This window comes from Physcomitrium patens, chromosome 8 (assembly GCF_059467195.1).
Source record: "Physcomitrium patens ecotype Gransden chromosome 8, ASM5946719v1, whole genome shotgun sequence".
Taxonomy (NCBI): domain Eukaryota; kingdom Viridiplantae; phylum Streptophyta; class Bryopsida; order Funariales; family Funariaceae; genus Physcomitrium; species Physcomitrium patens.
Genome location: NC_143417.1, coordinates 15,180,168 through 15,207,611, shown reverse-complemented (window position 1 = coordinate 15,207,611; position 27,444 = coordinate 15,180,168). Strand labels below are relative to the sequence as shown.

Genomic DNA, 27,444 nt, shown 5'->3' with positions numbered 1-27,444 from the left:
ATATAAATAGAATTACTAAATAAAGATGTTGCAACTCCATTGTATTCAATCAAACATTCAAGTAAATAGATATTGATGTTGAATAATGTTAACATGTAATGAACGTAACAGTTAATTATCGTGTCAATATGATTTTTTTAAAAGGCATTTACCCCGGGAAGTCACAAAGCACTCTCTACATAACCCATATACATATTTACACAGTTGTTCACATTAGTATTCTGAGATTACTTATTATCATTGTGCCTATCAATTTTTCTAATAATAGGTTTTAGAAGTTCAGCATTACTATCAAGCATTGGGACTGAAAGTTAATGATGTCTTTGAGTTTTAGGATTGATATCAATGCTGACATTGTCTGAAAAACATGAGCAGCTGAAGTACTTAAATATTTTACTATCCGTGAGGTAATCATTATTGAAGCATTCCTTACACTGAATTGTAAGACTTCAGTGGTTTATTTCCAAATGTCATAAACCAATTGATCGAAAAAAAAGCACTCGTATTACTCTAAGCCTAAAGTACTCAGCATTACATCTCCTCCTAATCATCCATTCCAGATACTGTTGCTCTCCAGCATAACTGCAACATCTTATCCGTTTGCAACCATATCCCACCGAGTTTTTTGGCACAATGTCTTCACCTCCGTTTTCATTTGTGATATGGACGATCATCGTGTTCTCAATCAGCTTACATTCGTTATGGGTTTCGGATATTAGATACCGAGTTTCTCTGAGAATTAACGCGCATTGTCTGTACACCGTGCTGGTCAGAGGACGTTCTGGTGACTATTTAGGCAGTCCACCCTTAAATGGAGCCGTTCCGCCGCACGTCGGCCTTCCTGAACTAGCCACTCCAAACTCCACATATAGATGATTTGACTTTTCGGTAAGGTAATCCGGCCCGATATGGGCACATTCGCTGGAGGAGCAACTTGGGGCATTTCAACTTCAGATTGCCGTCTATGATATAATAATCCTCGCCAGCCTTGATCCGAGAAAATAGATGAGGGAGCTCGGACGGCAAATGGAGCGGAGAAGATGGATTTGCCCTATCAGACAAGCTCTGGAATTGTTTGGTAACATACCCACACAAAACGCGTCTTCACACTCCCATGCAATTTGATCCATGGATTAAACCAAACTTAGATCCCGAATTGGGAGAAGAAGCAGCAGAGAAGAATTAATGCTCAAGAACTCCACGGAGATTTTTCCTATCAGGGTTCACGTGGCTCAAGTGTTACACGTCAGATTCACGTCACACCCGCAATCAAATATGGCACATTCGAAATCCACAACTGCCTTAGAAATATAGTATTCTCAGATATCCTTTGCTCCAACTCCTAGCACCAATGCAGGTTTAACCCTCATTGATAAATGATAACTGCTGCACTGAATCAATTATCTGTCCTGTTTATTGCCGAGGCAGAGAGACTGTATAGTTGCTAAGTAGCCTTCTGGCCATCTAGCATCTGTAAACTACATTGAAAATTATACAAGCTGTTCGTAAATCGTTAGAGATGGCTATATTACACGAAACATGGTTCAATCAGGACATCTCACTCATCCTCATCTGACGTCATTGCATCAATCAATGCTTTCCTTGCACCTTTCCTTGTGAGAAGATGTTCTTCCAATGTGGTGTCATCTTGAAAGTAGCTCTCTACACCTGAACTAATGGTAACCAGCTCCTCACCACCAACATCCACCTGCAGAAACAGCTCACGTTTCAGGAGAACATCGAGGAGACATTGATAACATTTGCACTCTTCGTTAAAAAGCACACTTGGACATAGTAAATAGTAATATCTTAAGAATGCATTGAGATGCGCACAATGCATCTAAATAAAAGGTACTATGCCAAAATGCACAAGGCAGGTGAGACTTGTACGAAACAAACCTATGGGAACCAAAATCCTCTAACGCACTCCATCGCCATTGGTGAGTGATACTAACCTCATCATTGCTCGACGTCTGTTTTCTTTGAAGTCTACGCTTCTTTGATGTTGATGCAAGATGGTTGTCGTAGATTCGGACTTCTTGCAAAGCTGCTGCAAGATCTTGCGTATCCTCTATGTCGGATACATCTTTAAAAAACAACGCGAACAGCCAAGAGTAAGAATTTGCGATACAAAAGTAATGCTCGAATACATATTACAGGCGCAGAGCATTGACTTCCAAAAGGATTTTGAAAGGTACCTGTGTCCGAGTCACCCCAAGTTGACCTCTTCGGCTCCAAAGAAGGCCTTCTCTTTCTTTCGTGCGTCTTCTTGGCATTGATAATGGCATCGTCTCTGTCGCCATCACTAACTTCGAATTTGTCCATTACACCCTCAATAGGATGTCTCCCCGATTGTCGCCTCTTTCTTTGGAAAACCTTGGAGACCTTTCCAGTCTCTGATTTCTCCAGCAACTGGTCGTCAGAGTCGCAGTCTTTGGAGGCCGAATTTGTGGTCTTTGGCTGATCCTCCAGCATTCCCACTTCAGATGGTCTTGGTAACTCGCAACTAACTACTACACCTGACACCTGAATTTCATCGGCAGCATCTTTGGCCCCTGTGTTCTCGCCTCCAACCCCCATTCCCACTTCTAGTTCCTCACGAGGACCTTCGTTATTGGGATGTGCTTTTTTCTTTCGCAAAGAATTCCTCATAGATAGATGTTGAGCTAAGGGTATGTTATCATCACTAGAATCTCCCTGCTGCGTTTCGTGGTGCACGTCTGCTGTAGGTTTGTTGATTTGAGTATGTTTTCGCGCTGAAAGCCCCCAGGAAGCCTTAAAAGCACTAGATACATTAATATCGGCATGCTGGCCCTCCTTAGAATCATCCGGGTTGGGTTCCACATCATCTTCCTTCTCAGATTTATCTTCATCATCTGACATTTGTGCCAGTTTAGATTTCCGCTTTCGAGGTTCAACGCAACCCAATTGCTGCAGTCTCCGCTCAATTTGAGCAGTGGTGAAGTCTCCTTCAAGATCATTCGATATGAGGTGCTTAAATCTTGTCATTCCCTTGTACCTTCAGGATGTCCCAAACCAATTGGAAATGTAAGTACAGGAAGATGACATTCAAATGAGCATTCATTTAACCTAAAAATGAAAAGCCTAGATAAATTCAATCTTAGGACAGACTTACTTTTCGAATAGAGACTGAAGTTTATGGTCCTGTTCTTTACTAAAAAGCCCACTTTTGCGTCTCCGTTTAGGCACCTCATTTCCTCCTGAAATTTCTGAAATTCCAGATTTTCTCTTCTTCTTGGAACCCTTTAAATCATTTTTCTCTGCAGAAAGTACATCGTTTTTCAAAATATCATCCTGATTGCTATCCTCATCGTCACTTTCCTCATCTAAGCTCTCCAGCAGCCCCTTCATCCCTCCAGGACCTGCAATGTCTTCTTCCTCGCTTATTTCTTCGTCGGATCTGCTATCTGGGTCATGATCTCTCTGTGCATCGGTGTGATGCGTATTCTCTTGATTATCAGAATCACTTCCATCCTCATTCTCGCTGTCATTTCTGATATTTCGAAGAAACTTGTTCTGGGTGATCTTCCCAACAACTCTGGCAAGGCCCAGCCGTTTTAGGCCTCGACCAATTTGCGAAGGAGTGAACGGCTCACCAGAATCCTGAACAGCCCCGGCCTTCTCTAGTCCCTCTGCAATAAGCTTGTTGCAGCTACGATTCTTTTCGAAACTGTAAAGCATTACGATTCATTCGAAGACGTTAGAATTCAGGAGAGGCCCAGATCAGACAAATTACAGAGGGAGACACCAACTACTCACACCAGCTCTTACCAAGTGTATCCAAGGAAAACTACACTGACATTTGGATTCTAAATCAGATAAAAGAAATGACAAAAAAAAACATCCAATGTGCCTATGAAGGAGGGGGCATACGTCTTAAACAGGTCTTTGATCAGGTCTTCCTGAAAATCAGTAAAAAGACCTTTCTTTTTCACAGCCTTCTGCCTTTTTACTTTTCCTTTCTCCTTGTTGCTGCAGACAAAAAAAATCCTCGTCATTTATTTCCTCTGACAATTCACTCTCCACAGAACCTTCGAATTAGAGACATAAGTACCAACAGCTATATCATCTCCACAAAAGACTAGCACTAGTACAATCTTGAGTTGTGAGAGGTCACAAACCGGTCCACTGACCTGAAGAGAGTCTCAACACTAGGCAGGTTTCCATCATTTCCTAGATCATCGTCGCCATCTCCCAAACTGTTCAACAAGGCTCTTCGATTCTGGGCATGTGTTTCCTTGCCACTATCATCGTCGTCGTCGTCTCCCAAACCATCCAATAACGACCTTCGATCCTCAAGTTGTGCCCATTTGCTGAGAGTTTTACCACTGCTGCTAAACTTCTTGAGGTCATGAATCATGTAGTTTGCTGTGATGCAGTGACAGTCTTGTTTTGATTTCCAGAAGAGAATGTCCACAAACAACATGGGTGATGACTTCAGCTTTTCGAAGAGATGACGGACAAGGCTGGTCAAAAATGCTATCACGTACTGATGTTGCTCGGAGTTTCTTAAGCTGTGGTTGGAAAGGATCTCGTAGCAGGTCTGCAATATTGAGAGCTGCAGCAGAGCATGCAACAATATCAATATGAGAGGACATCCAGAATTCCTACAGTTTTCGGGTTTTAAGTCTAAGACAAACCATGAAAACGGGAGTAGGAAGTTATATAGTAAAATCAAGTAGCAGAAATAAAAGATTTGGAAGCTGCACTATTCGAGATCAAGAATTACCTGATACAACATAGGCTCCATCATGCAGTCCTGGGAGATCCGCTGCAACATCCTTACAATGTAATAATTTATAGCCGGAGTGTTAAGGAGGTAATTCTTCAAAAGCCAACAGTAGTTGTGCAATATGGAATTGTCAGCGAACATCCTCACGCACTTCATAACGTCCAGAGTCTCTTCTTTTGTTTGCACCTCCTCTTCTTCCTCTTCTTCACTGTCCATCTCGCTCTCTTCCACGTCATGAACCTCCTTGTCCTCAACTTCATCAAAGTCATGCTCATCAGTAACACCATGATGTCCTTCCACTCCTGCCACTTCGATATCTTCAACAGGCCCAAAATTCGTATCTGCGTGCTGGGCATGCAAAATATTGGAGAGTAGTGTATTGCTGTTAGGATCTTCGGGTGCAACTAGGGGTTCATTAGAAGTATTGGACTCCTCTACCTCATGGATGCTACCGGATTTATGATCCGGCTCCTTCCTTGTTGATCCAGATGGCTGTACACCTTTCTTCCGAGAGAGCTTGGAGGACTTCTTAGTACCACGAGCTTTTTTTTTGACCTGGAGAGAGACACCACCATTACTTAAACAGTAGTTGACGATATCCCTCACCAGTTGATGCGAAATAGTCACTCGTAGGAGAGAAACACTGAGCGAAAGAAAAGAATAGTTTACAACATACCCTCAGTGCCCCGTCTTCTTTAGTGATGGAATCGAGTAACCGAAGTACAATGTGCGTAGTCTCTACCAAACCCGCCAATTGACTGCACAGGAGAAAAGCGCCAAGCTGATGTCAACACAAGGAAAATGGGGACCTTCTCTTAAACTTACAGTTAACCGCACCAGAGATGAGCTCTTGGTTACAGAGCTATCGAAAACTCTAAGAAATTCAGTTCATTACACAGTCATTTTTTATGATTCAAATCATTGCTCGACGTGCCTGCGGGGTTGTTTATGGATGTCAAATGTTTTGATAAGACGACAGATGAATGGAAGGATTCCGTTTTCTGTGTGGTCGTAGAAGACTTTATACAATAGGATTCGTGCAACACGCACTTCCTGTTGTCCTTCACTTGAATTCCGATCAGCTGCCTTCAGAATGTAGTCTAGCATGTGAATCTGCAAAATACCCACAGCGAAGTGTAATTGAGAAAACACATGATTGGGGAATAACCTGCATCACTGGGCAGCTTAAGTGCATTGAACGCCCCGTAAGTGCGTATTCAAAACATTAATCGTGTCTAAATTGATTTAGACCAATCAGCCAGTGTGATGACAATGACCTGGCAAAGAACCAACATTCAAGTTGATCCAGAAGTCCCTAATTCATGCAAGCATTAACAAGATAAGGATTTACCATTTCTTTGAGAAGCTCTCCTGAGGACGTTGCTGGAAACCAATCGTTGCTCAACTTTGCATTCTCGACAAAGCATTGCCATTTCATGGTGACCAGAATGAACATATCTTCATCCATGGTGGATGCAATTCGACCACATCTTCCTTGAAACGTAGGACCACTATCTCCAGCCGGATCTCCACGTTCTCCAGCTGATTGTACACCCTCATTTGGCTGCAAAGGGGAGGGCGCATAAGTTTCAAACATTCGGCACAGAACAGGTGATCTTCGAAACAAGACTATTTACGTTCAGTGTACATATTTGTTTCTGAATGCACAGGGATGTAGGAATTCGGACATACCTTCTTCATCAGGTGACAGCGCTGGTAAGCCGTAAAAAATTTGGCGACAGCGAAAAACATTACGATATCCTGCGACTGCACATTGTTTCTTTCACCTCGGATATCATCTATAATAGTCTGCATTAACACTGCAAGACGCAACCTCAAACAGTCAAACTTTTTGATTTGGCATCTTCAGACAAGTCATACACAAGCGAAGTTCCACGATTCTCTTATGAAATTACAAGGGATGGTCTTCCAGACCGTCAAACATAGGACCAAAACTGCCAGTGAGATCCATGCCCCTCAGGAGATTTCTAAACGAGTTCGAGAAAAGTAGATCAAATGCTGCTGGAATCCACTCATTACTGACGACGTAAACAAGGCCTATTCAAAGTAAAGTGAAATGACTTACAGTTATAATTACCCTCCAAAAGCTGGTCTGCGAAGACCTTAAGCATGCTACATACAGTGGAATTGGATGGAACATGTACTGGAAGGTCAGAAGCAACTTTCTTCACTTGCCCCCTTTTGATTTCAGGTTTCTGAAACAAATTATCTAGAGGCGACTGGTATGGATTTCTAGTGACCATGGTCTTGGATCCATCCTGTCGGGGACCAATAACATTTGAAGTCAGATACTCTGGTGCATTCAACCGAGTGCTGGGTTTGCAGACTACTTCAATGATCCTTCTCATGTTCATGATCCCAAAGCAGTTGTGTGATGCAGATTAGTATTTGTGAGTGGCATTCTATACCTTGCCAACGCGGACGAACATTCCACAGAAGTTTGAGTGACGTGGGCCCACAAAACCGCGATTTCGTCTCTCCTCTCTCTCCTTAGCCATCAATGCCTCCAGAGCTGCTCCAGACGGCTGACTTTTGGATTTCTGAAGTACATGTAAGGCATCAGTATCGTGTTATCATGAACATATGACACAAAAATTACTCAGACACAACAAGAACTGGACCATCGATTATTTTCGTACATAGAGCCTACGTGGACATTTTAACTGGTTGTGATGTTCGAAACGAAGAAATTAGGAACGATGAGGGTCACAATCCACGTGCAGGAAGCAAAAGTCGACCACTTGACCTATCGGGTGGGAAGTTTCGGATGGAATCAAATACCGCATGTGCTTCGTCGTAACTTGACGCAATAACATCTGGCATCTGTCCCGAGAAAAGGTAGTTGAAGATTTCCAATATGAGAAGATTGTCGTGCCGCAGGAACGGTTGCTCTCCACCTACATGTTGTATGAGAGCTAGAAGTAGGTCCATCACATTCTCATTGAACAGTCGCTCGATGAGCGCATCCTTGACATATAATGCTTGGGGGCTAGCCACGGAAGCCCGTACTAAGGAAGATGATGGGTCGTCAACAGCTAAAAGGTTTCTTATTAGAGTGAGCACCAGTTGGAACATCTTGCCATCCATATCAGTCAGTGTTCCGCTGCACGACCAACACATCATAGCGAATGTCAATTTCACACCGGCCTTCACACATCTAAATTCTATCAAATCATCTTTCTCCAGATGGAATTTGCACCGCGACCCAACCTCATCAGAAGGAGCTTCCCCAGAGCGTCAAGAAGTACCTTTCCATGTGCTCGAGGGGATCTTGTAGATGAGAAACTATCACCCCTATAGAGTCATCCTCGAGAACAGCCGATTTGAATTGACGCAAGTATTCTAGCTGTTGCGGAATGTCAGTTGACGACGGATCAATTGGCATTGTCAAAAACACCATGACCTTCACTGCATTAATGTATAAACATCGCACGGGGATCAGAAACCTGTGATAGTACTTAAGTCCATTGAACTTGTGCCTTCAACCTTCCACGTACTGCAGATTTGTCGAGGAGATTGAAGCCTTCTTACCAGCATTTAGGACAAGGTCGAAGTCATGTCGGTAATGGTTAATGATAGGCAATATGTCCTGCCGAATCGAGTTCCACTTCCCGAGCTGCATGAAGATGTCACGTTGCACAGGGTCGTCCCTCCTCAGGAAGCGTTGCAGGTGCCTCAAATTAGCTGTGAAACAACGAATCACGATTCCCGCGATCATCAGAAATTGCTCTGTTTCTGAGGTAATGGAACTCGCGACGAAATGGAAGAGATCATGACGTATTGAACATAATTCGAATCAATGACGCGTAACTGAGTTGTGTCTCACAATACATACCTAAGCAATCGGCATGCTTCACATACACAGCCCTGCCGCTGCCGCTTTCACGCAGAGAGCCTAGACCAGTGCAGACCGCTGTCACATGATCAACATCCATTTCAACCTCTTGACTTCCCCGCAGAAATCCACTTACAAACCGTGCATACGTGTTGACCAAGATCCCACACTCGTATCTACTACGCAGCAATATCCAAAAATTGACCGTCACTCGACTCAAAAGATAAGACCTCTATAATATAGGTACTCGACCATAAGCTCTACTTCGCTGAAAAACACAAAAATTGCCTCACAAACATCAAAACTTGGCTCTAAACATTGCATCTCCGTTACAAAAAAAAAATAAATAAAAAAAATAAATCACTTCTCAACGACTCATCTCCAGATTAATAATTACAGACATCTAAAAAACCTCTCCACAACGTGAAGCGCAGAAGCGATGGCTTCAAACCACACCGACGACTACTGCTGACTAAGATATACACAAGCGCCAGAGCTCTGATGGTGGAGCGGCCTCCTACACAATCCCGTAAATGAGAAGAAAGAGGCGAATCGCATCAGTGCGATGCGCAACGACCATATGAGACGCAAGGGAGAGGAAGGGAGAGCGGGAATGGAGAGCTTCAAAACAAATGGTGGGAGCCACGGTGGCGCTCGCTTCGATAGCTCTGAGCGGGAAACCCGCGGTTCCCCGCCTCATTTGTCATTGTCATCCTCGCGTTCCCGCTCTTTTACCCAGGGACGTGTCACTCACCAGTGCCATCGTGATATCTCAGGGAAGCCTTTTACCTCATGACTAAAATCATCCATGTTGAATTAGATGAATGGATGGTAATATCTATCAATGTCCAGTCCCATTGAATTTAATGTGTTTTGGTTCTCGTAATACTCAACTCCCTGTATCAATTAATTAAAATGTGATTGAAATGAGTTGAAGGTGAGAGTGCACTATACAATTGAACATTTCGACTTAATTTTTGAGGTTAAAAACGAATTGCAGCAGCAATATTCTGTTTTGCTATTGTGTTGCAAATATTAACCGAACATACAACTTGATGGGATTGTTACTATTTTTTAATTCTCATAAAATAAGTCATAAATTTTTTAGTGTGTAATGATAAAAGCATATACTTTTTCTGATGTGAAGTAATCCAAAATTTATTCTCAGAACATTTAGTCATTTGATAGTTGTACAATCAGTACGTTTAGTATTTGTGAATCAAATACATTAATGGATAAAGTATTACGTAAGAAACATTTTTTCTTTCGTCTCTATGTAACCATCTAAAAATGTATGTACAGAATCTTTAATAAAAATGATTTCACTATGATTTGAATCAAAGACCATTTTAGTTGCCTTTCTCATGGTTTAGTGATACTTCAAATGTAGCAATATGGTTTTTATGATGCCAGTGCTCAAATCGTAATTGGCAGTATGGATGTGGCCTCTCAAATTACATATCTTCTAATATATTTTGAATTTAATGGATATATATTTATATATTTATATATCTATAGATATATCCATAGATGGACACATAAATAGATGCATAGCTACTAAATGAATAAAGAGATGTATAAATACATACCTCTTCCTTTAATATATAAATCGTGTAGTTTAAAATTCTATTATGATGAAAATATTTAGTGCATATTGAAACCTTTAATAATGACATCTAAAAAGAAATACATCTTATTATTAAAAGATTCAAGGGTTTGGATAGTATGAATGCTATTGTTTTTATTGATTTTAGTAGGTATAATCAAATATTGTATAGTTTATAATAGATTTGTGATGCTTCAATATCAAAATACTAAGTGCAATTAAACAATTGTGTAACAAAATTCTAACATATTTTTGTAGCTAGATTCTTTTCTGTATAAATATGAATCAACTACACGGGTTCATAATCAATATGCATAAGTAATCAAGGAAACACCAAAAAATTCTCCATGAAGGTTTCTTCTTCAAGTACAAAACATCTCTCTCTCCCTCTCTCTCTCTATTTAAATAAATAATAAATAAATAAATAAATAATTAATTTTGGTGTAAATGTTTGTGACTACGCGTCATACACTCACGATGCTACATTCAAATCCTCATTTTGTTTTCATCCGTGCGTCATCACTAAATTAGTCTTCATAGAAAATGGTTCTACAACCCATCTTCAGTGGGGATGGATTTACCCTGGGAACGTGGGGAGCGTTAGGAGCGAGAGAAGTGGGGTACAAATCATGATGATGGGTTTTTTTGATTTTTGAAAATCAAAGGGAGGGCGCGACTTCCGAGGCGGTACGGAGCGTGAGCGGGGGAGCCAAGGTAGGTGCGGGGGCAATAAAACATTTGCCCACCCGTTTTCTAAATCCGGGTGAATTCCTGCGAGCTCGACATCGCGTTGCCGTCCACTCCATCTCCCCTCCAATTAGTGTCCACTGACCGTGGTGACCCTTGCTCCTTCGATGATTACTGAGTAGTGCGAATTCATCCGTGTGATTCTTTTTTGTGTTTTCTCAGCTTTGATGCTGCCCGATCCTTTTCTCTTCGCTGTGTGTGTGTGTGTGTGGGTCTCACTCTGGAAATGCTGTGGGTGCGTGGATGTTTTAGGGTTTTGCCTAATCAGTGATTGGACTGGCTCGTTGTTTTGTGTGCAGGTCTAAGTTCTGCAGGTTTGTTGCAACAGGCGCTGTGTGGATTGTGTGATGTTTTCAGGAGCATTGAGGCGTTTGCCGAACATGAGGCAATTGGTCGGCCGCTGGCACCTTTGCACATGTTTGATCCAATTCGACGTTGGACCTTGCCACGCATGAGAGTGCTGGATTTGTGCTCTGATTTTCCTTTACGTGTGTCTGGGATGGAGAGCGGTGGGCTTGTCGGAGATCGACAATTGTCAGCGCACTGGCACATTATGTCTATTTTTGGGAGCTTCATATATTTTGAAGACATGAAGTGGTGCATATGTGTACGTATGGACAGTGAGTCTTCGTGGCTGTGTTCCTGGGAGGTGACGAAAAAATGTGTCCGATTGGACTGGAAGCTGTAGTCGTGTCTTTAATCGTGTACATAGCCAAGGTTTGGGAGACAAAGGTAGGAGCTTTCTACGACAATCTCCGGAAGTTAGTTGCCACAGCCGCTGGATATCCTCAACTGGTATTTCCATCCGCCTCAGATAACTCTCATTGTGATCTCATAATCGTCACACACTTCTTAGTCCAGGATTCTGCGCGCTGCTCTGCAAACTCAGTTGTAGGATTGTAAAGCATCTATAATCGCGCAGGCCCGTCGCCGCGTTCTTAGAAAGATCTGGTAGTGCTCCCTCTGAAACTGGGGCTCCACTCGCAATTTGCATCAGCCGCTGCACACTGGATCGATGGTCTGAGTCTCTATGGTGGGCAGCTACTGATCCATTCATTTACTCAACTTGAGTTCCTTGAACTCACAAGTTATCGTGTTTACACAGGACGAAGGGGCGCAGACGGACATGCCTATCAGGTTCATGCTAAATACTGAGTTGAAGTCTGCTTCTGCTCTTTATGAAGACTCACAATCGGATTTTTGACTCTGATTCGGATGTTGATGATCGAGGGAGCACGAGGGGGAAGACGGGAAACGGTGGTAGGGGTGTGGAGGTTCTTTGAGAAGAGAAGCTCTTTGAGGCTTTATGTTGCAGGATGCGTGACTTTCATGGTCTCTAATCGGCGAGTTTCATGTTTAACATCGTCCTTACTCTGCGCAAGAAACCAGAGGAGTCTCTCTAGCTGGCTGGAGTGTCACTGAAAAATAAATTTGTACACGAGCGGTTGGATGAATAGAGATGTGATTCTACCAATCTGAGCTTGAGGGGTTTGTGGACCTGGCTGGGACTTTAGAGAGCGCAACATTGGAAGGCGGGATTAGAGAACGCGCTTCAGTCATGTAAAGGAGTATTTTCGACATAGTGCGGCGTCTGGTGCTGGTCGGGGAATGTAGTTCAGACGAAGTCATGATGTTCTCTTTCTACGTTGCACATAATCTGAAGACGTGGGGTGACAGTGGTTTGAAAACCGTAAAGATATTGATTGCCATGATAGAGATTCCTCTTACAGAGTGTCAACAGCACTACCGTTACATGAAGAACTAGACTAGGAAAGGGTTGTAACAAATGTTAGTCAAGGTAGGAAATTATGCTGGACTGGGTGATCTCTACGTCAAAAATCCATACTGTTTTAATGGTTACAAATATCAGGTGTCTGCCGCCGGTATTGTCTTAAGGTGTGACGGCTTCGTTAGAAACCTCAATCTTGGGTGTCGACAGCAATTGGACAGACAACTTCTTTTCAGCTTTTGTAGCCCTCTCCGCTGGTAAATGGGATTGTCTGCGAGCAGTAATGCAGCTCGCTATAAGGTTGCAAGAGCTTGTATTAGCATTGGCAGTGCTACTACTGAAAAAAAGAAAGAGAGAAAGAAAGAAAATGAGAAAAAAAGACGAAATCAAGACATGCAAATTTTTTATGTTGGTTCATCGATTTACTTGCCTATCCTCATACAAGACACATCCGTTCTCTTCAATCTTTATTACAACTGCTCTGGTTCTAGTTTTTTTTTAAATGATAAAATTATTGTCCCCTGAAGTTTATATATTTATTATTATTATTATCATTATTATTATTAATTTTTACTTTTCAAAATGAAGTTTTTAAAATTTTAACAAAATTTATCATGAGGAATACTCTCTTGCTGAATCTAAGACACTAATTTCCAAATTTGGCTGAAGGTATTTAAACTTCCCAAGTGGGTTGATATTGAGGTGCTAGCACAGAACCTTGAGCAGAAAGACTTTTATAGGATGTTCTTTGACAAATAATACTTAACTATAATCGTTGGGCAAAAATGTGCCAGGGCCTTACTTATAGAAGCTTCTGTATTCTCATTGCATGCACGACAGAACCTCAGCCTTTCTATTGTGACAATTCCCAGTAGTTCTGCATTAATATATCGACAAATAATTCGCAGGATCAACAGTTCAAAACAAAGGAGCGCACCTTTGGTAGCCTACATCTTCACCTCAAGTGTTGAAGAATCTACACCTTTAGGAAAGGCCAGGACTAGTACACAATCGAAGGCAAAATGACCAAGAACTTGGGTTCCAAGTAGAAGGGTATGAAAAATCTATCGCATGCTCGCGAAAAGAATCTAATTATACAAGCCCAAAGAAATGACTCTAGTCACGCAGGTTCCGCGCACTCAAGTCTGATGCTTTCAACTACCAATGAAGGAAGGAAAGAAGCATCTGGAAGAAGACTGGAGACGGAGATGACGCTATAAAAGATAATCTTCATTATGCCCCAACACTGCTGATGGCGTTCGCACCATTGGGCACCTCAATATTCAGCCGCCGCTTAGCAGCCTTTGATCGACAGCACCACACCTCGAATGCCTCGCTCAGATCCGGAAACCTGTAGACAACAAAGAGAGGCCTCGACTTGTCAGAAACCAGGATACAGCTACAGAAAATGTACCATTCTGGGTGACGACAGTAATGGATAGAGTGAGTTACTGGGGATTCGGCCTTAAAATCGTGAGGTGCTCTTATTTTAGCAAACACTACAGGAATCCCCTATTAACTCTTCGTTGCTTCGAAAATCGCTAATACCTCGTGGGTATTAGCATTAACTGGAGAGCAATTGGAAATGATTATGTACGAGTAGTCATGAGGCTGTTCTACCAAGAATGATTCCATCGAAGCCAGTCAGCGAATATCTCAGCTTGATCATCGGATGGCAACGACAAAACGAGTGATACAAGAGAATTTTCGATGCTCTCGCTCAAGTCCAAATCCATTTCCAATTCCATTTTCTCCCCTTCAAAGAGAGAGTCCAGCACAGGCTTCGTCTCGCGAAAGAATGGCAGCCACACTTTCACCAGTTGGATTCGATCGTTGGTAGTGAGTATCACATCCCCATAGCCGACTGCCTTCAGGACCGTGGCAGTGATCTCCACAACTAGCAGCTTGGTATTCCAGGAGGTTTCTCGCAACTTTGCAGTGTTCAAGGTCTGAGTTATCTCGCTTGAAGCCTCCACCCAAAACTCTACAAAGTCGGGGTTAAGCCCCACGTGAGGAAGCACGCGCGATGCCCACACGAGGTCACAAACTTTCTCGAAGATTGTCTTCTCAGAGAGTTTCAAGTCCTTGGTAGAATCAGTGAGGTGAGCGCTGAGTTCAGCTTTGAATCCTTTAAATAACTTCAGGAAGTGCTTTTTAAGGTCGGTTTTCAGGTCATCGTCCGGTATGAGCAGTGGGGCATCGTCATCCTCCTCCAGCATGTATTCAACCTCCACACAACGAAAATTTAACATGATAGTCAGTTGAAGTATGCATGTACAATTTGAAAGAAGATAATACAGACAAAGTAGTCGATGTGACCCTCATCGTGCAACTACGTCGACACAAATGAAAGCACAGAAACGACTTCCAGATGTATGTATACCTGTTCCTGAGCTGCAACTTTCAGATCACTTGGTGACTTCTCAAGATATTTAGATCTGCTCTGTGGCGCGGTGGCTGCGTGCACTGCACAGAGAAACACATTGCGGACCGAAACCGCTTCCACAGGTTGCAACCGCGCTAAAATGGGCTGCACTTCGGCTGCAAGCTCCGCCACCAGTTTATGCGACGAGCCCACAATCGCTGGCAGCGCCTTCAGAATCTCCTCCTCCTCGCTTTCTTCCCACGGCACCGCCTCCAAGTAGCGAGCACACTTAGAAGCTACAGCGGAACACCCGAGCTTGGTAGCCACTTTCAACATCCCGAGCGCATTCTTCACGCTGTGCCACATGTCTCCGACGGGCTCATCGAGATTGGAGTACATCATGCGCAGCAGATTGACATGGTAGTCGAAATCATTCTCAATGCACAAGACCTCCACGCAGTAGCGCGAGTCAAGAAGATGGTATGTTGGCCAGTCATCCGACAGCCGGAGGGCGAAGTACTGGCTCTTTGCACAGAGGATCTTAGAGTGAGTGTAGAACCAGTCGTCACGGCCATGAACTGTGCGTAACCTGACAATCACGTCGCTTGTCGCGCGCTCTCCGACCTCGTAGCCATTGCTGACGACATTGAGCGGGGACTCAACCTCAGCGGTTTCACATTCCGTCATCGTTGATGAGTTGGGGATGGAGCAACAGAGCGAGGGGGTTCCAAGTTCTGTGTAGGATCTTTGAGTGATGTTGCTGACATACACGCCGACACTAACAATTGCTATCTAGACACTAAATTTGAGGATTCGTAGGCGTTTCCTGTATGATCAGGTTGTCCGTCAATTCTGGTACTCCACTGCGCGAATGCTGATGATGAGCATTTTGTTGGAAGCATGGACTAGATCGGAAGTTGGGATAAGGAGACTAGGGAAAGGACATGATTTAAGACCCTCATGTCGATACACGGAGCCCCTCAGAAGTGTCAAGAAACTTGCTGCTGTCTATATTTGCTGTTCATACCTGTCAAAAATTAAGTAGAGATATCAGAATCTTCGATATTGTGAGTAATTTAATGGAAAGTTTTCACGGTAGTTTATGATCGGGAAAGAGGCTCTGAAGGATTCTAGATCATAACCTCTTCTGCTACTGTGTAATGAAAAGGCGCTTATCCTTCCTAAACTCCAGAAGATCCCAGTTGATCGTGGCTCCAATTAAACTATACAATGTTGCGAGCGCCAGGTATAACGCATCAGGGAAGAAATCCTCGGTCGACCTGAGATAAGAAGATCGCCATAACCTGTACAATATTGTCTGAGGTGATCCTTTTACGAGCCATACTCACCTTGCAGAAGAAAAGGGATTTGGAAAAATATTCATACAACAGAGTGATGCAGAGGTGAATTCAAAACGTACCAGTTGCTGCGAATGAAAGAATCAATCTGCTCGCGCCGTTCTTGTGACTTGCTTGCCAGCATTCTCTGGTCTTTCCCCTAACATTAGTTGGAGGGTGACCTTGCCTAACGAGCATTTTTCACATGGAATTGCCCCTGCCTGTCGTCGATTCAATTGTGCTGGATACCACACTGACATTGCCAAAATTCTCCAGGTGATTATCGCAATTCAAGGAAAATAGAAATCGGTCCACTCATTAATCCAGAGCAGGCCTAAGTATCACTATTGTAACTTCAAATTTACTTTAAATTGAAGGTGTTTGCTCCACACACGTTGGGGGAGTTACGATGCATCTCAGCTTTGAAGAGGACAAAATACCGCACAATGTTACATCTAACATGATACCCTTGACTCACAATCCAAACGTGCTACAACGTGGCTGTCTCCAGGATGCTCCGACTAAATCCATTCTCTTCATGACCAAATCAACATCAGTTCAGAATGTCTACTTCAAATAGAAAGCCAAGGCCAGGACGAAGCGAGACTGCTACAATTAACCCTTTCTCTATTCTTCACCAGCCACGCAGAAGTTGGCTTAACTGTTCTCAATCTCAGATTCATTCTTTAAATCCAAAGACATAATTCGTGACACAGGGGTTGTGAACTGACGTCAATCAGCCAGCATCCCCACAACGTGCAAGAAGCTCAGAGCATCCACTCTAAAGCTCAACCAACTATCCATAAAAATCTCCAGCACCACAAATTGCAAAAAGACACCTCAAGCAAACTGAAACCAAAAAATGGAGGAATCGTTTGATCCCGCCCACCTAGTATTGCTTGCAGCCTCCTTCATATCCTTGCTCGAAGAATCACTCAAAAAATCAATCACAATGACGTCCCCTTCACACGCTCCGACGAAAGCCAACACTCTTTTCCTTCAACACCAACACCGAGAGATAGAGCTTCGTTCAACGATCACTCAAACCCATCCTATGATTTCCACCCCAAGCTCACAGCAGGACCAATCCTAAAATCCCCCCAACCGGTCATCAAACATTCTCAACAACGCCGACACGCAGAAACATCCTGCAAGCAGAATCGGCAACAGCCACTCTCCACCAGAGAAAAACAATACGCGTCGACGCAGATGTAGAGCAAGTGAACACAAAACTCCCTCTGAAAAGTTCTCCACTAGTCTCTGATCCCTCCTACCCTGGGCTCTGTTCAGTTCTAGACCCAGCGCTGCAATCAAGCTCGCAAGTGATGACAGATTATGCCTGCGATTGCAGGTGGCAACTGCACTGCCCTGAGCTGACGACGACGACGACGACGACGGTTCCAGGAAACCAGATGAAGGAGAAGACATCTGTGAGATTTGTCGGAATGGCAAGATACTTGGAGGCGAACTGGATAGACATCCATATGCAAAAAACACAAAACAGATAGCCACCTCAGACAGATCTCCACAGGCGTAAAGGGCTCCATGAAGCTGTGTGGCCTTGACTCCAAGGTGATAGACAGACCCCACACCCACCCACCAACCCACCCAGAGACTGTTTATCTATTGGATACCTGTAACAGTTGCAAAGATGCAATTTTTATGAAGTATTTTTCCCAGTGAACAGTGCAGAAGTTTGTACATGACGGAGAATGCATCCCCACAACAAATGGGTGTTGTTGCAATACTCTCTCTCTCTCTCTCTCTCTCTCTCTTTTGGAGAAGAATATAAATAAGGACAAGGGCTTTTGCTGCAGTTTTGTTGGTGACCACCATTGGATAACTTCCAGCTTTGGAAACCCATAGATGAAACCTTGGACAACCAGCACCCTAGTCCTAGAGCTTGGTGGTGGGTTAAGTTTTATCAATTCTTGTCACTAGTGGGCGGCAAATGAAGTGAGTATGTTTGAGAAACTTCTGAGCCAGTTAATATGGGTGGCAGAGGGGCAATGTAAGTTGGGGAATTTTGTTTTGAAGAACATATGTAGTTTGATTCTTTGATTCTTTGATTCTTTTGATTCTTTTTTACAGGTAATTGTAATTTGTACAAATGGTATATAAAACCATTGCTTTGATTCTACATTTTTTATGAGTAAAACCAAGGTAGTGAAGAAGGTAACATTCAAATTGAAATTTATTATAGAAATTGTAACTTTAGAAATTTAAAAATATTTTTTAAATACTTTATTTTTTTAGTGGTATTATTAAAAGAATTAAATCCTTATACTCTTAAATTTTAAATATTTCAAAATATACATTAAAAGCTACCTAATTTCATTCTTGTAATATATGTTTTTTCACATCTTTTTATACAAAGACATGTATAAGTTTTAATTAAAGATTTTAAATTATTAATATAAATTAAGTGTTTAAAAGTAATTAATAACCATTTGAATCAATCTATAATCTAATATAAAATAAATTATTTACTCATAATGAGAATTTTAATTTAAAAAAATGATATTCAAATTACTTTGCATAAGTAAAAATTCCTTTTATAAAGAATAAAAATTCATACATGTTCGTAATAAGCACAAATTTCTTTTATACCTTTTGAAATTTACTAACTTTAATCAAATTTATATTTTATATATTTTCTAATTTTTTACTTTGATTATGCAATTGTCTTCTAAAAAAAAATAGATTTATAAAGAATATAGAGACATCATTGTAGTAAATAATAACAACATTCATCTTATTATTATTATAATTATTTATATTTATACATAAATATATATTTCAAAACTTCTATATTATATGTAAATATTATTATAAACAAGATAAAATTATCAATTAGTTTTGTTTAATTTAAATATTTTAAATAAAAATATTATATTAAATTTATAAAATATAATTTATTTTAAATTTATTTGAAGATTATTTATATTATTTATGTTTAAAAAAGACTCCCATGATATTGTCATGGACATACATTGGAAGATTCTTCGAATATTCTTCTAAAATATTCTCTAAAGATTCTCTAAAGATTCTTTTAGAAGGTTCTAGAAGATTCTTAGAATATTTCCTAAAGATTCTCTTAGAAGGTTCTAGAATATTCTGATAGATTCTAGGAAGTTGTTCGAGAAGTTTCCTAATTAGTAGAAGTTGTTGGAGAAGCGTCCTAGTTAGCGGAAGTAGCTCGAGAAGCTTCCTATTCAGTAGTATATATAGGAGTCGAGGCTGAAGGGTTCTTCAGTCTCGACAACACATCTCTTGGAGTTCTAGCTCACCTTTCTGGTGTTGTTCTTGTACTCATCTGTTTAATCTAGTTCTGCCACTTCTTCTTGAACTTCTTGTTAGATTTCAAGTCTGTATTTTGTGTCCGTGACAGTTTGTCGAGACTACATTTTCACTGGTATCAGAGCTAGTTCCTTCTTGTTAGAGAGTGGATTACCCCTCTTCTTGAAGGTGTGCTAGTGTTTTAGAGGTTGCGGATTACCCTCCTCTAAACTGATATCTCTTCTTTCTCAATATTGGAGCCTTATTCTTCTTGGAGAGAGTGGATTACCCCTCATCTTGGAGTCTTAAGGCGTTTTAGAGGTTGCGGAGTACTCTCCTCTGAACCAATATTGTCCTCTTGTCAAAACTCTTTTTTCTTCTTTCTGAAGGTTAGCCGAAGGTTAAGACGTTAAAATGGCTGAAAGTTTGGAATCCAAACTAGACGCCATCATAAATGCTCTTGCCTCGTTGTCACATAGGACAACAGAGATCGAAGGAGTCATGGTAGGACTCCATAACAATGGAGCATCTGGGATAGCGCCATCTAAAGCATATCAGCCTCAAACTTTTGCGCCAGAAGAAGCAGTTCTACCTCCATTTCAACAAGATCGAGTAGTCCTACAACGAAAGGAGCCTCGAGTTAGTCTTCCGGATAAGTTTGATGGAACTCGTTCCAAGTTTCGAGGTTTTGTCAACCAAATCAGGTTGATAACAATTTTACAGCCCGAACGTTATCCGACGGAGGAAGCGCGTGTTGGGCATGTTGGAACCTTGCTTACAACATAAGCTCTGTCTTGGTTTACTCCCTTGTTTGAGAAGCGATCGCCAATCCTGAGCAACTTTGAAACGTTCTTGGAGGCGTTTGCAGAAGTATTTGGCGAGCATGATAAAGTTCGATGGGCTACAACAAAGATCCGATCGCTACGACAAGGAACACGCTCTGCATCAGTCTATGCCTCGGATTTCAGACAATTGGCAAGTGACATTAATTGGGGTGAAGAGGCGTTGGTGAGTCAGTTTTATTGGGGCTTGAAGGATGATGTGAAGGACTTGCTGTTATCTCTTCCTGATCCTCAAACGTTCAACGAAGCTATTAGCCAAGCTGTAAAGTGTGACAACCGCCTATTCCAGCGTCGCCAAGACCAACGTCCAAGACACCAAATGACTCGTTACGACGTGACTATGTCTGCAAATAGCTTAAACTCACATTCGGAGGCAATAGACATGCAAATTGACACGACGCGTGTCCGATCTCTTACTCCAATAGAGAAGAAACGGCGTATGGAGGAAGGGTTATGTTTGTACTGTGGAGAAGAAGGTCACAAGGTTGGAAATTGCCCAAAGAAGCAAAATTGGCACCCTGTCAAGACTAGAAGTGCGATGATTCCGGAAAACGACGACGCCCAGCCACAGTAGGAACTGTGCGGCTGGACAATCTAATATCACGACAACAATCAGGTTCCTCCTTCTCTGTCCAACCTGCCCGTTGTTTTACAATTCTTTTGTTTTTAGGCCCTCAAAAACAAAAAACTTTAGCTTTATTGGATTCGGGGGCATCTACTTGTTTTTTAGATGAAGAGTTTGCTAAACGCCACAAGATCCGTTTAGTACAGAAGTCCAAACCTGTTCACATAGAGGTGATAGATGGACGACCCTTATTGTCAGGCAACGTTACCCATGAATCAGAACCTATAGAAGTGGTGTTTAAGGACCATAGTAGTCACGTTATTTTTAATATTATTAGAACCCCATCAAGCCCTGTTATCCTTGGTCTTTCTTGGTTAGAAGATCATAATCCGTCCATTGATTGGAGGCTACGAAGGATAACATTTCCTGAAAAAAATAATAATAAACCTGTTGGTAGAACCTACATGAAGAAATCCATGTTTATTGGAGCGAGAGCGTTCCTAAGATCGTCCAAGGAAGGCGCACCATTTGTCATTTATGCAGCTCCAACTAGCGGCGAGAATATCTCAACATGGAATATACCAGAGCAATATAGGGATTTTGAAGACGTGTTTCAGAAGAAGAACGCCGATATACTGCCGAAACATCGACCATATGATTGCGCCATAGACTTAGAGGAAGGAGCGCAACCACCTTTTGGTCCAATATACAACCTATCGCAGACGGAGTTGGCAGAATTGCGGAAGTACATCGATGAGAATCTAGCCAAGAATTTTATTCGACATTCAAAGTCGCCAGTTGGAGCACCAATCCTATTCGTGAAGAAAAAGGATGGCTCACTGCGGATGTGCGTGGACTACCGAGGACTCAACAAGGTGACCAAGAAAAATCGCTATCCCTTACCTTTGATCTCCGGCCTCTTAGATCAACTTGGACATGCAAGAATTTTTACAAAGATTGATTTAAGAGGAGCCTACAACCTTGTGCGAATCAAAGAAGGAGATGAATGGAAGACAGCCTTTCGTACAAGGTATGGCCATTTTGAGTACAATGTCATGCCTTTTGGTCTTACCAATGCTCCAGCGGTCTTTCAGCATATGATGAACGACATCTTTCGGGAGTACCTTGATGACTTTGTTGTCATCTATCTGGATGATATTTTGATATTTTCCAAGAATGAAGAAGAACATGAGAAGCACGTTTGTTTGGTTCTTGAAAAACTACGCGAACGAGGACTCTACGCCAAGTTGGAGAAGTGTCAATTTCACCAGAATGAGATGGAATTTTTGGGCTTCATTGCGACTACAGAGGGCTTGAAGATGGATCCAAAAAAGGTAGAAGTAATTATATCTTGGGAAGTTCCGAAGACGGTTAGAGATGTTCAGTGTTTTCTTGGATTTGCTAACTTCTATCGGATCTTCATCAAGAATTATTCTCAAGTTGCTGCACCACTCACGCGTCTAACAAGCAAAGACAAGCTCGAATGGGGATCACAAGCAGCAAAAGCATTTCAAGATCTCAAGACGGCATTCACTATGGCTCCAATCTTGGTACACCTTGACTTTGCAAAGGCTTTCTATTTAGAGACCGATGCTTCAGATTTTGCTTTGGGAGCTGTGCTTTCACAGATGGGCATAGACAAGAAGCTTCACCCAGTTGCGTTCTATTCACGAAAGTTCTCTGCTGCTGAGATCAACTACGAGATCCACGACAAAGAGCTGCTTGCTATAGTGGATGCCTTCCAAGAGTGGCGTCACTTCCTCGAAGGAGCTGCACATCCAGTGACTGTTTATACGGACCACAAGAATTTGGAGTACTTCATGACAGCTCGAATTTTGAATCGTCGTCAAGCTCGATGGAATATGTCTCTATCACGATTTGACTTTATTATCACCTACCGCCCTGGAAAACAGCAAGGATTATCTGACGCATTATCGAGGAGATCGTATCTTGCGCCAAAGGTTGGAGAAGCAGCGTTTGATCAACAATGTACAACATTGTTGAAACCAGAAAAATTCAGGATTTTTGCTACTGTTGCAACTATCGATGACGGCTTCCTCAGCGAGGTACGTACTGCGACCATTGAGGATTCTATAGCTCTTGACATCAAACAACGTGTCGATAATGACAAGTTTAAGGTGGAGGGAGATCTTCTGTATTTTGAGGAGCGGTTGTATATCCCAAAAGGACCAACTCGACTCCGAGTACTTCAATCTCGCCACGACTTTCCAACTGCGGGACATTTTGGATTCAACAAGACTTTGGAGCTCATTTCACGAGATTTTTGGTGGCCCCAAATGTGGAAGGATGTGAAGGAATTTGTCCTTTCTTGTGATGTTTGTTCAAGATCCAAGATCCCTCGACATCGTCCATATGGACTTCTCCAGCCATTGCCTATTCCGCACCGACCATGGTCTTCAGTTTCTATGGACTTCATTACGGACCTACCGCCATCGAATTCATTTGACAGCATCTTTGTTGTGGTGGATCGATTTACAAAGATGGCGCATTTCGTGCCTTGCAAGAAAACATCGTCAAGTGAAGACACCGCAAGACTCTTTCTTGATAACATATATCGTTATCATGGCCTACCAGATGATATCATGTCGGATCGAGGTACTCAGTTTGTATCCAAGTTTTGGAGGTCCCTCTTTGAGATATTGAAGGTGGATATTAAGCTCTCTTCGACTTTTCATCCTCAAACTGACGGTCAAACGGAGCGGGTGAATCAAGTTTTGGATCAATATTTACGATGCACCATCAACTATCAACAAGATGATTGGACTGCATATCTACCGCTTGCTGAGTTCGCATACAACAACACTCTTCATGCGTCAACTCAACAAACACCATTCTTCTCCAACTACGGATACCACCCCAAGCTCGATTTATTGAGTTCTTTAGCAAATAACAACCCAGCAGCTGAAGGATTTGTGAAGCAACTATCGGAGCTTCAAGCGACGTTGAAGCTTCAATTGTAATCTGCCCAAGAGAGTTACAAGGCATCTGCAGATAAATATCGAAATGAGGCGCCTACTTTTAAAGTTGGAAGTAAAGTATGGCTTCTTCAACGGAATATCAAGACCAAGCGGCCATGTGACAAATTGGACTATCGGAGATTAGGGCCATTTGTTATCGGGAAGCAGATCAATGCGGTGGCATATCGTCTGGAGTTACCAGCTACTATGAAGGTACATCCAGTCTTTCACGTGTCTTTGTTGGAACCTTATCGAGAGTCAGCTTTTCCCCAAAGAGTACAAAGTCCGCCACCAAGTATCGAAATTGAAAACCATGAGGAATACGAGGTGGAAAAGGTACTAGATTCACGGCGTAATAGAAGAAAATTGGAGTATTTAGTGCATTGGAGTGGATACGACATCAATGAACGAACGTGGGAGCGTGCCGAAAATCTTACCAATGCGCCAAAAAAGGTACAAGAATTTCATCAACGATATCCTCATAAACCTAAGCCGATTCAACGATAGCTTCTTGCTGAAGCTTGCTCATCAAGTAGCATAAAAAGGGAAGAGGGCACCTCCAAAACCCATAGTTCGATAGTGTAGAACTTTGTTAGCAACTATAGTTTGCTCTCATCATTTTAGCCTTTAGACATGGATAGTCAAGATACTACACTTGTTATGTCATCTCAAGCGACTAGCTCACGAAGACGACCGCGAGATGAAGAACCGCCTGCACCACGACGATGTCAGAGGATATCGAGCAACAGATCGCTAGTAATTGTATTTGAGGTCGAGCCTGCCTACGACGGTCAGCCAGAAGGTGTGTTTGGAGGACAGTTTCACAATGAAGACACAGAAGTCCACGCTTGGTCAGAGGTTGAAGGTGTTGGTTACTACCGTTGGCTCCAAGGGCCGATGAATCATTTGCCTCGCGAACAACAATTGGAATTCATAGCGGATGTGATGCGACAGATTTCCATTTTCTTGCGTTGGTATTGACTGATAACAACATTGCTTCTCGGAGACCTCGAAGCTAGAAGAGGAGGTGATGTCATGGACATACATTGGAAGATTCTTCGAATATTCTTCTAAAATATTCTCTAAAGATTCTCTAAAGATTCTTTTAGAAGGTTCTAGAAGATTCTTAGAATATTTCCTAAAGATTCTCTTAGAAGGTTCTAAAATATTCTTAGAAGGTTCTAGAATATTCTGATAGATTCTAGGAAGTTGCTCGAGAAGTTTCCTAATTAGTAGAAGTTGTTGGAGAAGCGTCCTAGTTAGCGGAAGTAGCTCGAGAAGCTTCCTATTCAGTAGTATATATAGGAGTCGAGGCTGAAGGGTTCTTCAGTCTCGACAACACATCTCTTGGAGTTCTAGCTCACCTTTCTGGTGTTATTCTTGTACTCATCTGTTTAATCTAGTTCTGCCACTTCTTCTTGAACTTCTTGTTAGATTTCAAGTCTGTATTTTGTGTCCGTGACAGATATCCTGTTAAAGATATATTCTAATAATAAAGTTTTGGCAGCCAATCTAATATCTCATTTTGTAAGCCCTCTTATATCTTTCTTTTATATACAATACAATGCAATTATATAAGATAGATAGATAGAAAAGTAGATATTACACTATTTTTTTGCCTCTACTTACATTCTTCATCAATATTATCCATTACTTCCACTCCACTATAATTAGTAGTTATGTGCGAGCAATCTATTGAATGAGGCTAACTTAAGTTGCATTAGCTCTCATCTTAAACTCTTATTCTTAAACCAAGGCTTAATAAAGTTTATTTCTATTGATAAATTCCTTATATTTGAGGCATCATTTTTGGAATTATAAAAAACGAGTTCCATAAGGAGAGATGATTATAAGTTCCACTTCAAATTTTTAATTATTTTTTACTTCTATAAGAGGTAGTAGCATTTATCTTCTTCTCAAGATATTCTTTGTCTTATATGATTCAAGAGAAGATATGTAGAATACATGATAGATCTTTATAGACTCCAATAGATGTAATCAATAAGAAATTGGATTGATTTGTTGATAAATAGAAAATGGTTCAAGACTAAGATAATCTAACTTCTCTCAAGGATGGCTAATCTTGACATTATGATGAAGTAATCATACTTTGTTGCCAATGTGGAATTAAAGTAGCTCCTTGTGATAAACATTTGTATTAGTCTTTTTTCATTCTTGAGCGTCTTTTAATTGTACCTTTATTATTATATGTAACTCAAATAAAAGTTTCATAAAATCTTCTACTATAGGATTATCAACTTTTGAAAAGTCAAAAGTATCAAGTTGTGGATGATAACAATATATAAGACAAAAAATATTTTTTAAGTAGATAAATATATCATATTATTTTAAATAAAATTTATTATTAGTAAAAAAAATAATCCAATCATCTTATTGGTAGTTGATAGTATACTTCAAATATTGCTCTAAAACTTAATTTATGTGCTTCATTTGTCAATTGATTTGATAATAAAAAATTAAAATAGTTTTATATCTACCTTTAAAATCTTAAAAAGAGTTCTTCAAAATCTTAGTACAAATTGAGTCTCTCTATGTAATATAATATCCGTGGATAATCTATAAAAGTAATAGATGTTATCAAAGAAAAGTTTAGCTATTTTTTTACTTATAATAGATTTTATATATAATAAAAAATATGCCATTTTGATAAAATGATCTACTATTATAAATATAGAATCATAAAAATATGAGACTAAAAGATTCATGATAAAATTTATAGAAATAGAAGACCATGGTTGTTTCAGTATAAATAATGGTTGAAAAGCCTATAAGATCAATGACAAGGAGTTTTTGATCTTAAACAAACTTCATATGATGGTATAAAGTCTTTGATTGGATTTTACTCTTGAGGCAACCAAAAATCTCTAGATATTAGCTCCAAAGTCTTATTGTATTGAAAATGTCAAATTGTTGGAAAATTGTGATAAGCTTGAAAAACACATAATTGTACTTTATTTTTTGGAATATATAATTATCTCTTGAAATGGAATAGATTATTCTTGAATTCAAACTTAGAAGTATTATGAAATTTAGAAGAATTATTCTTAATATCATGAATAAGAAGATCAAAGGATATATTCAATTGAATTTTCTTGAAAAGAATTGAATCAATAGTCAATATTGATTTTATTGCTCAAAGATAAAAATGCTGTGACTTCAAGAATTTTTTTCTTTATTGATCAAAAGTTACACTTTTTTCTTTAGATGCAAGATAAGAAGGCCTAAAAATTATATTTAATAAATCTTGTTATTTTTTAAGTTAAAAAGTAATATTGAAATCAAATCTTAATAATGACATGCTTTAGGAGATAATAAAGGACCATCTATTACTTATACATGCACGGATTTGATTTTTTGGACTAAGAA

The 27,444-nt window shown here is 40.9% G+C and overlaps 2 protein-coding genes and 1 long non-coding RNA gene across 8 annotated transcripts; 1 reads left to right on the top strand and 2 right to left on the bottom strand.

Annotated features, from left to right (window-relative positions):
• Positions 1-1,276: 1,276 nt before the first annotated feature.
• Positions 1,277-9,221, bottom strand: LOC112285540 (uncharacterized). Of its 2 annotated transcripts, XM_090252676.1 has the most exons (18): positions 9,011-9,221; positions 8,610-8,687; positions 8,306-8,458; positions 8,023-8,182; positions 7,556-7,877; positions 7,183-7,314; positions 6,840-7,032; positions 6,446-6,573; positions 6,105-6,317; positions 5,688-5,866; positions 5,430-5,511; positions 4,751-5,308; positions 4,155-4,579; positions 3,895-3,993; positions 3,137-3,691; positions 2,199-3,019; positions 1,956-2,086; positions 1,277-1,708 (listed from the first exon to the last, which is right to left on the bottom strand). In XM_090252676.1, exons 3-18 carry the CDS (start codon positions 8,394-8,396, stop codon positions 1,559-1,561), a joined length of 4,239 nt encoding a protein of 1,412 aa, XP_090108802.1. In that variant the 5' UTR covers positions 8,397-8,458; positions 8,610-8,687; positions 9,011-9,221; the 3' UTR covers positions 1,277-1,558. The 2 variants fall into 2 exon arrangements, with proteins under 2 accessions (XP_090108802.1, XP_024382213.2); XM_024526445.3 differs by having other exon boundaries at positions 8,610-9,221.
• A 1,725-nt stretch (positions 9,222-10,946) lies between these two features.
• On the top strand, positions 10,947-13,112 carry LOC149988490 (uncharacterized). 2 transcript variants are annotated; one of them, XR_016504587.1, is made up of 3 exons: positions 10,947-11,083; positions 11,262-11,757; positions 12,068-13,112. It is a non-coding gene; the product is annotated as an uncharacterized LOC149988490 (long non-coding RNA). The 2 variants fall into 2 exon arrangements; XR_016504588.1 differs by having other exon boundaries at positions 10,956-11,048.
• Positions 13,113-13,541: 429 nt separating this feature from the next.
• LOC112285878 (BTB/POZ domain-containing protein At3g05675) lies at positions 13,542-17,899 on the bottom strand. Of its 4 annotated transcripts, none has more exons than XM_024527199.3 (6): positions 17,283-17,896; positions 16,477-16,646; positions 16,199-16,336; positions 15,075-16,083; positions 14,312-14,919; positions 13,542-14,042 (listed from the first exon to the last, which is right to left on the bottom strand). In XM_024527199.3, the coding sequence occupies exons 4-6, from the start codon at positions 15,741-15,743 to the stop codon at positions 13,925-13,927; spliced, it is 1,395 nt and encodes a 464-aa protein (XP_024382967.1). In that variant the 5' UTR covers positions 15,744-16,083; positions 16,199-16,336; positions 16,477-16,646; positions 17,283-17,896; the 3' UTR covers positions 13,542-13,924. The 4 variants fall into 4 exon arrangements, with proteins under 4 accessions (XP_024382967.1, XP_024382969.1, XP_024382966.1 ...); XM_024527201.3 differs by having other exon boundaries at positions 16,199-16,374; positions 17,283-17,851; XM_024527198.3 differs by having other exon boundaries at positions 16,199-16,360; positions 17,283-17,842.
• Positions 17,900-27,444: the final 9,545 nt, after the last annotated feature.